This window comes from Berghia stephanieae, chromosome 13 (genome assembly GCF_034508935.2).
Source record: "Berghia stephanieae isolate SIO BIC M18660-M18661 chromosome 13, UCSD_Bste_1.3, whole genome shotgun sequence".
In the NCBI taxonomy this organism is placed as follows: domain Eukaryota; kingdom Metazoa; phylum Mollusca; class Gastropoda; order Nudibranchia; family Aeolidiidae; genus Berghia; species Berghia stephanieae.
Genome location: NC_088372.1, coordinates 1,233,051 through 1,243,050, shown reverse-complemented (window position 1 = coordinate 1,243,050; position 10,000 = coordinate 1,233,051). Strand labels below are relative to the sequence as shown.

Sequence of the window (10,000 nt, the reverse complement as noted above, 5' to 3'; positions counted from 1 at the left end):
GTAGTAGTAGTAGTAGTAGTAGTAGTAGTAGTAGTAGTAGTAGTAGTAGTAGTAGTAGTAGTAGTAGTAGTAGTAGTAGTAGTAGTAGTAGTAGTAGTAGTAGTAGTAGTAGTAGTAGTAGTAGTTGTAGTAGTAGTAGTAGTAGTAGTAGTAGTAGTAGTAGTAGTAGTAGTAGGAGTAGTAGTAGTAGTAGTAGTAGCAGTAGTGTTAGTAGTTGTAGTAGTAGTAGTAGTAGTAGTAGTAGTAGTAGTAGTAGTAGTAGTAGTAGTAGTAGTAGTAGTAGTAGTAGTAGTAGTAGCAGCAGCAGCAGTAGTAGTAGTAGTAGTAGTAGTAGTAGTAGTAGTGGTAGAAGTAGTAGTAGTAGTAGTAGTAGTAGTAGTAGTAGTAGTAGTAGTAGTAGTAGTAGTAGTAGTAGTAGTAGTAGTAGTAGTAGTAGTAGTAGTAGTAGTAGCGGTAGCAGTAGTGGTAGGGGGAGCATGAGGAGGAAGAGGTTGAGGAGGAGGAGGAAGAGAAAGAAGAGTAGTATCTAAACCAATGGCATCAAAGAGCTTGCCATTAAAGCATTCAGATGTTATTATCATTACCTTTAATTTCGCCGTCATAACAAATTGGGTGAGACCAGCATTGATATTGGGACACTGTTTTGAGATTAAAAGTAGACAAAAAACTCATCAGAAAATTACTCACACAAACCGTAGCCATCGTTAACTAAAAGCCTGTCACTGAGAGCGTCGTCATCGTTAACTTATAGCCTAACACTGGCCAAAAAATGAAGTCAAAAGACAAGTCTTTGGCCATAAAAGTAAACAAATCTTGAGTTGTGTTCAATAGTTCAACCAATGGGACCACTTGTTTCAATGATCACTACTAACACAACCCACTAGACGGTGCAAAAACCTAAAAAAATTACGTCAAACCTCAAGTCCTATATGGTTCTAGTGTCAGACAATAAGTTAACGATGACTACGCTAAGAGCCACTAAGACCCATATTTTGATGTCATTTTTACGTTTGTGTACCCCTAGTGAGTTGTCTTTAGAACCGCTTAAGTAAACAAGTGATCCCATTGGTTGAACTGTTGAATACAACTCAAGATTTGTTTTCGTTTGTGGCCAATGACTTGTCTTGTGCTTGACGTCATTTGTTGGTCAATGTTAGGCCATAAGTTCTCCCTGTCCCCAAGAAAGACAAGGTCTCTTGTATGAATCATCTCAGACCTGCAGCCCTGACATCTATTGTTATGAAATTTTTTCGAACGACTTTTGCTGAAAAAGCTTAATCTCCAGTTTGGTCCCCAATATGACCCCTTACAATTTGCATATCAACCAAATAGAAGTGCTGATGATGCCATTAACCTTTTGTTGAATAATATTTACAGTCATTTAGATAAACCAAAGGCATATTGCAGAATTCTTTTTATTGATTTTTTTTCAGCATTCGACACGATTAGGCCCCATTTACTTGTTAAAAAGCTAAAATGTTTGTATTTAAATCCCCATTTGATTTCCTGGATTCTAGACTTTCTTTTAGAGAGAGCACAATTTATAGAAATTAATGGAAACAAATCTAATAAAATAATTACTAATAACAGAGCCCCTCAAGGAAGTGTTCTCTCTCCTCGCCTCTTTACGGTTTACACAAATGACTGTACAAGTAACTTGGTTCCAATTTTGAAATTTGATGACGACACTGCCCTTCAAGGGTTAATATTAAAAGATGATGAAGCGGCATACAGATCTGCGATCGACAGATTTTTTGGTTGATGTGAAGATAACTCCCTGAAATTAAATGTAGGAAAAACCAAAGAAATGATTTTTGATTTTAGAACGAACACAAATTCCATCAGTCCGCTCAAAATTAACAATCAAGCTGGTGAGCACAAGTTTTGGTTTATAAATATTTGGGTATTTTAATTGCAGTGGCATTTACAAACGGATGCTGTTATCTCTAAATTGAACAAAAGAATGTATTTTATTCGGAAACTTCCGATAGTTTAGAGCCAGTTACTAAATCACTACGCGTCATTACGGGGGAAGTGACGTCAGGACTGTTGAAGAGTATTCACTACGATTATAATTAAATGACTTCAAAGGTGAGGAAAATCAGAGAGCGCCGACATAATGACCGACGTCTACATATATATGCAGGTCTGACATCCGAACCCAACAGGATGCAACAGTCGTGACGTCACTTCCTTCGTATTGAAGCAAAGTAATATTAGTAACTGGTTCTAAACTATCGGAACAATGGCGGACGCCCTTCTGAATTACTTCTACGACGAGCATAAAAGTGTATCCAGAGGAGAAAAATATCATAAAATCTGATCATGTTTTGACTTTTATACATTCTGATCACATGACATGTGAAAATGTTCTAGCCGGCATGAAGAATTAAAAAGTACCGATTTTCTTTGTTTAGAACCAAGCTGCTGGTTGCTGGGCGGACATGACATCAGACTATTGAGTCGTATTATGGGCCTATTTTAACATTGTTGTACTATAATGGACAATAATATTTTGTGTCAATTACTTTTTGAGATGTCCAATAGAACAACGAGCCCAAAATAAATTGGATTATCAGACCTGCAAATAAGTACATGTCGCTAATGACCATTGTGTTAATGTGCGGCTATGTGGTCTAGTGGTATGACACTCGCTTTCGGATCGGAAGGTCCTGGGTTCGAGCCTCGTTCGGCGCATAGTAGAGTCCTTGGAAAAGGCTCAATACTCACATTCTCTCACCGTGCTCAGGTATAAAATGAGTGCCTGGCCGTCAACAGCGTTGTCTCTTTCTGAAAAATTATAATACCGCCTAAGAGGCGTCATGTTTCGTTCAACATGTTACGTGTTGCTGTTGGTCAGGGACCCTTTGTAAAGCGCTTTGAGCACATCTAGTGGATATTGCTCTATACAAAAGCTCCAGTTTTTTAATATACATATTTAAACCCGTTCAAAGTTTAGAATAATATCATATTTTAGGATTGTTGTTTAGTTAACTATTTCCGTATCTGCCATTTTCAGAGTATTTCCCCCAAAACTTTACATCCACCCAACACCAAAATAAATTTTTCTTACTGGAACAAAAAAAAAGCAACAAGTACATTTTATACATTATAGGGAATGAGATTAGCGGAAGAGTAGCGTCCCTTCATTGGACGTCACCTTACAGAGAGAACGTCAAAATGGTATTACGCATGCGTCTCTCTCGTCCTCACTTCAGTGAAGTGTCTCATGCCCTTTCACCGGATTCGAGTACGAGAGACGCATGCGCACAACCAACACGACGTTCTCTCTCTAATAACTTTTCCGCCGGTGACGTCCAATCAAGGGACGCTACTCTTCCGCTAATCTAATTCCCTATATTTTTTCTACAAAGTGATTTCACCAACACAGAGTCAAGTTTGTAAAGCTATAATTGTTTTAATGATTTAAATTTTGTGATGTACAAAAGAAATTAGAATGACAAAATTGTTAGTTGGATCGTAACGAATGTGACGATTTTCATATGGATAGTAAGGAGAAGGTTAACTCTCTCCTTACGGCCCTTTTCTTATACAAAATAAAAATAGATTTATTTCACTCAAACTCAAAATCTGTTCGTTTTTGCTATACAAATTCTTTTTGCTAAACTTTCTCTTCAACACAGTGTTACTATACATTAACTCTCGCAAACATTTTTGTTCAAATATTATGATGTACAAAAGAAATTAGAATGACAAAAATGTTGGCTGCATCGTAACGAATGTGACGATTTTCCAATGGGTGGTACGGAGAGGGTTAAGGACGTTCAGGACACTTTTCATAAATTGCTATCGGGAATGAGATTAGCGGAAGAGTAGCGTCCCCTTGATTGGACGTCATCCGTAGTCTGTGACGTCACCAGCGGAAAAGTTATTAGAAAGAGAACGTCATGTGTTGGTTGTGCGCATGCGTCTCTCGTCCTCGCGGAAGACTGGAATAACCCATGAGTCAGCCATTTGAGCTAAAGCGAGGTGACACTTGCTCAAGGCCACACAACGCAGCGGGAGGTGATCGAACTCGGTACCTTTCGGGTACGAAGCAAAGACAGTACCGCTGAACCACGCTGCCCCATCACAAAAAGATCTTGACAGCCTTAAAACTCTGGCCCAGGACCGTGACGATTGGAAACACCAACATGGATAAAGTGAGCAGCTATACTCATCGAAATGTTTTAAAACTCTGTGATTGAATCATACAATTTCACAGCAAACGTCATTCGGACTGCGAGGCTCACTACTTCTACTACTACTACTACTACTACTACTACTACTACTACTACTACTACTACTACTACTACTACTACTACTACTACCACTATTACTACTACTACTACTACTACTACTACTACTACTACTACTACTACTACTACTACTACTACTACTACTACTACTAATACTACTACTACTACTACTACTACTACTACTACTACTACTACTACTACTACTACTACTACAACTACTACTACTACTACTACTACTACTACTACTACTTCTATTTAAATAAAAATACAATTTCGCGTGCGATTCTGTTTTCGCATAATTTTTAATCACAATCTAGACATCTTTCGCTTAACTCTCTGATTTTAAAAATCCCAGACCCAAAAAAAAACAACAACAAAAAAAACAAAAAACAAAAAAAAACAAAAAACAAAAACCCAAACAAACACAAAATCAACATTCTATGTTTTCTTTCATCAACTGAATATGTTGCAATCTTATGGTTTTCAGTGTCATTTGGTACGAAACAAAAACAAATATAACAGCTGCAAAAAAAACAAAAAAACAAAATACCAAATACTGAACGTTTCGGGCTCAAAAGCCTTCTTCAGCCAACAAAAAAAAAAACAACAGAGACATAAATACATTACTAAATTCCAGATAGACGACAAGTATATTTTGTAGTGCCTCTCTGTATAAAAATCATGGAAAGTAAAACAGCCTAGCATCGCTTTAACTAATGTAATTTGGTGTAAAATTTATCTTATGCTGAATCTAAATTTGCGAAAATGAATATTTTACACTCACCAATGGCTAAAGAGATGAAAATGAAACAGAGCAATTTCTGAGACGACTCCATATTGGTCGATGAGCACTTGATGTCTTCGGGCCGGCAAAGATATTCTTCAAACTGGGACGTCTCTCCAAGTGTTGGAGTTTCTCAAAATTATGAGATTTTTATAGCCCATTCCGTCTGTTGGTATCTGACGCAATTTTGGTAACACGATAAATAGAGCGTGACGAATCGTATCTTTAACATGACATTTGAAACCTTTCTGAATTGACGGAAGTGTCTTTGTTACAATCAAGCCCGATATAATCCATACTGTTGCAGCTTTAGTTTTGGATAAACCCAACATCTGTGTGTGGCTGTGAGGGTTGGTGTGAGGGTTGGTGTGAGTGTTGGTGTTATGAAATGTCACCCTTCGCCTCAAAAAGGTATTAAGTCGGGTTGGTAAAGATGTTCAAAATTCAATTTATAGCCAGAAATATCAGACTTGTGTTGAGTTTGCATGTTTTATTGAGGAGATTGGATACCATATTTTAGGGTGCGAATGTTAACAATTTATATTTTTGACCAGTTTTAACATTAAATTAAGCTTTTATGCATCTGGTTCGTTCCGACATAATACCGTTTTGAGACGATGGGTCACAAATTGAGAAATGTGGGAGCCGGCACGGGTGCCAGATATAGATCTAAAAAGGCTAGGGCTATTGGTCAGTACTGACCCCCAGACGCTAGAACCTGCGTGTCAGTGCTGACGAACAGGCGCCTGGGGGTCAGCACTGACCAATAACCTGGTGTTATTGGTCAGTATTGAACAACAGGTGCCGCCGCCCACAGACAACCTCTCTTCGGTCTGTGCCACCGCCCGCCATTGATCAGCACTGACGAACATCGGGCCTGTTCGTCAGTGCAGACAAAGACCTCTTCGCACTTATTCGTCACTTCCTAAAGTAAAAAAACAAAAAACAATTAAAATCCCAGGCTTTCAAGGCCAACTTATCCGATGTCACTAAGCAACACTTGGTCACTTAGATACATTTGATGTCTAACGCGTAAGATCGTGGCCTTCGTAAAGTTATGGCCTGATACTTACCAAAAAATGACGTCAAACTGCCAGTCTATTGCCACAAAAGAAAACAAATCGTGAGTTGTATTCAATAGTTCAACCAACGAAATAACTTGTTTCCTTGAGCTCTACTAACAACTCACTAACCGGTGCAAAAACCAAATAATGACGTCAAACTGCCGGTCCTTTTGGATTTCAGTATCAGGCTATAACAAAACGATGGCTACGGTTAGATGCCATTGGGGCAACGGTATGACTGTCGTTGTTTCAAGCCACCATACGATTCTTTTTTATTTTATGTTGTCTTTGTGTGTATGTATTTTTGTTTTTCTTTTTTTTTCGTATATTTTCGTTATTGCCTAAATTAAAGAAAAATAGAGGAAACGTGTTATTTATAATACATTGTCCATTCTATTGATGAGGTTTTTTAAAAAATGTATTTGTTTTGTTTTTGTTTTTTGTCATGCAAAAAAAATAATAATAATAATAATAACGGAAAGGAGGAGAAACCTGATAACGAATAGATAATTCCATATTTTTTTTTTTTTTTTGGGGGGGGGGGGGGGGGGGCAGCGTGGCTCAGCGCTACGGTCTTTGCTTCGCACCCGAAAGGTACCGAGTTCGATCACCCGCCGCTGCACTGTGTGGCCTTGAGCAAGTCACCTCGCCCTAGCTCGACTTGCGGCGCTGTACTGCGGATGATGCCTAGGCGCTTCATATTCGTATTAGGATTGATTGAATTAATGCGATGGCGTTTCCACGTCTTCATATATTTCATCTCTGCCACTTTATCATTCATCGCTTTAACGTAATCGCAGTCCTACCGTCAGACTATATTGATGGTGTGCGTCGAGGTAAAGTGCTCACAACATCCGCAAGCCGTACCAACACACAAAACCATGTGTTATAGTCTGATTGAGATTGAGAAAATTTTGTGAGTAGTACCCAATAACAAAGAGTGGCGTTAATTTCGTTCCATCAATAAGTTAATTAAGGCTACGCGTTGATTTGATTGATTGAACACAAAAACAGCATCCATTGTAGCCTACAGCGAGTTCCATAATTTGTAGCTTTCTCCTGTCTCAGTGAGATGCGAGCAAGCCGAATTTCAAAATGACGGAATGAAAAAAGACGAGACAATGAAAGAGCTTCTCTTTCAGTTCTGGCGTCACGCATCAGTGAGCATGCGCGTTGGAGGAACCGAAATATAAGGTTGCCAGTTTGGCGTTTCAACATCAAATTTGGTATTTTTCTCAGGATTGAACAATATCATTTGATTAATTAATTGATAAATTTATTAAACAAATCTCACGTAAACCGATAAAAAAAGGTGAAACCAAGGGACTTCCTTGCGACTAGTATGGGACAGGAAATGCGGATTTATTTGTCGTAGAACAAGTTATTTCAAAAAATGGCATTTTTCCATAATTTTGGCACCGTCAGTACAGGCGCCAGACTGACCAATAGATACCAGTACCTATTAGTCAGTGCTGACCCCCAGACGCTGGTGCCTGTTCGTCAGTACTGACCCCCAGATGCTAGCGTCTGGGGGTCAGTACTGACGAATAGTCACTCCGATCTAAAAATGTGCGAATGAAACTGCGCATGGCAGAGCAAGAAAGAGAAACAAACAAACAAACAAACAAACAGACAAAAAGCATCCCCAAAAATCAGGTTTTTCGACTTGGATACAAACCTCAGACCTTCTGATTACCAGTCAGGCTACCATAACACCACAGATTTTAACCTGTAGTTTGGACGATTTCATTCCTGTATTCTTTAAAAGAGTACTCGTTTTACGGTGTGAGCCCTCGCTTGCAGCACACAAGACAAACATTGAACACGAAAAGGACGAGGATCAGGACTTTACAGAAGCTCCATTTTTATTTTTGTAAATATGAAATAGAGAAATAAGAGACCAGGCACTGGTGTAAGATAAAGATCTGAATAAAGTGTGTGTGACAGTACGAGACAAATTAAGACCAGGCACTGGTGTAAGATAAATATCTAAAAAAAAAATGTGTGCGAGACAGTACGAGACAAATTAAGGGCAGGCACTGGAGTGAGATAAATATCTCTTTAAAAAAAGTGTGTGCAAAACAGTACGAGAAAAATTAAGGGGCAGGCACTGGAGTGAGATAAATATCTAAAAATAAAAATGTGTGTGAAACAGTACGAGACAAATTAAGAGCAGGCACTGGAGTGAGATAAAGATCTGAATAAAGTGTGTGTGAAACAGTACGAGACAAATTAAGGGCAGGCACTGGAGTGAGATAAATATCTCTTTAAAAAAAGTGTGTGTAAAACAGTACGAGACAAATTAAGGGGCAGGCACTGGAGTGAGATAAATATCTAAAAATAAAAATGTGTGTGAAACAGTACGAGACAAATTAAGGGGCAGGCACTTGCATGAGATAAATATCTAAAAGAAAAAGGGTGTGTGTGACAGTACGAGACAAATTAAGAGCAGGCACTGGAGTGAGATAAAGATCTGAATAAAGTGTGTGTGAAACAGTACGAGACAAATTAAGGGCAGGCACTGGAGTGAGATAAATATCTAAAAATAAAAATGTGTGTGAAACAGTACGAGACAAATTAAGGGGCAGGCACTTGCATGAGATAAATATCTAAAAGAAAAAGGGTGTGTGTGTGACAGTACGAGACAAATTAAGAGCAGGCACTGGAGAGAGATAAAGATCTGAATAAAGTGTGTGTGAAACAGTACGAGACAAATTAAGGGCAGGCACTGGAGTGAGATAAATATCTAAAAATAAAAATGTGTGTGTGAGACCGTACGAGACAAATTAAGAGCAGGCACTGGAGAGAGAGAGAAATATCTATAAAAAAGTGTGTGTGAAACAGTACGAGACAAATTGAGGGGCAGGCACTGGAGTGAGATAAATATCTATTAAAAAGTGTGTCTAAAACAGTACGAGACAAATTGAGGGGCAGGCACTGGAGTGAGATAAATATCTATTAAAAAGTGTGTGAAACAGTACGAGACAAATTAAGGGCAGGCCCTGGAGTGAGATAAATATCTATAAAAAAAAGTGTGTGTGAGACCGTACGAGACAAATTAAGAGCAGGCATTGGAGAGAGAGAGAAATATCTATAAAAAAGTGTGTGTGAAACAGTACGAGACAAATTGAGGGGCAGGCACTGGAGTGAGATAAATATCTATTAAAAAGTGTGTGTGAGACCGTACGAGACAAATTAAGAGCAGGCATTGGAGAGAGAGAGAGAAATATCAACAAAAAAAAAAAAAAAAGTGTGTGTGTGAGACAGTACGAGAGAGCAGGCACTGGTGTGAGATAAAGATCTGAATAAATGTGTATGAAACAGTGCGAGACAAATTAATTATCTATCTATTGATAGAACGAAGTTGACGTCCCTCACGTCTTTGTTTGTTTTTTTCACATAGAAGTCCCAGGTTTGAGAAGTTGTTTTTTTTGTTGTTCTTTTTGTTTTTTCCAAGATGAGGGTCATTTTAATCGGTCACTATTTGAAGGACGAGTTTTCTGGCCAATTTTTTTAAATATTATGGGTTTTTCTAGATTACGCTGAATAGTGGTTTAACTCTCAACTTACCAGCCATTTTCAGGATTTTCCCCAAAACTTCATACCAACTAACACAAAAATATATATTTTTATAACTCAAACACAATAGCAGTAAAGTTCTTGCGATACATAATTTCTTTAGCAAAACAGGCTCTAAAACACACTGTGTTCATTTTCTTTAAATTTTATGAGGTTCAAAAGAATTTGAATAAGAAAAAAGTTGGTTGTATCGTAAGGAATGTGACGATTTTCCTGTAGTTGGTAAGGAGAGGGTTAAGGAAGAAGACAACATGTGACCTGATTGGTTGAACTATTGAATGCCCTGTTTACTTTCTCTGGGTGGTCATCTTCGA

General features: G+C 38.3%; 1 protein-coding gene across 1 annotated transcript in view; it reads right to left on the bottom strand.

The window, feature by feature from the left end:
* Positions 1-5,172, bottom strand: part of LOC144958675 (uncharacterized) — a 16,365-nt gene extending 11,193 nt beyond the window's left edge. The window contains exons 1-2 of the mRNA XM_078890798.1: positions 5,044-5,172; positions 585-638 (exon numbers count right to left, since the gene is read on the bottom strand). Of these exons, the coding sequence (XP_078746924.1) occupies positions 585-638; positions 5,044-5,095 (106 nt within the window). The 5' untranslated portion in view covers positions 5,096-5,172. The remainder of the gene's footprint in view (positions 1-584; positions 639-5,043) is intronic.
* Positions 5,173-10,000: the final 4,828 nt, after the last annotated feature.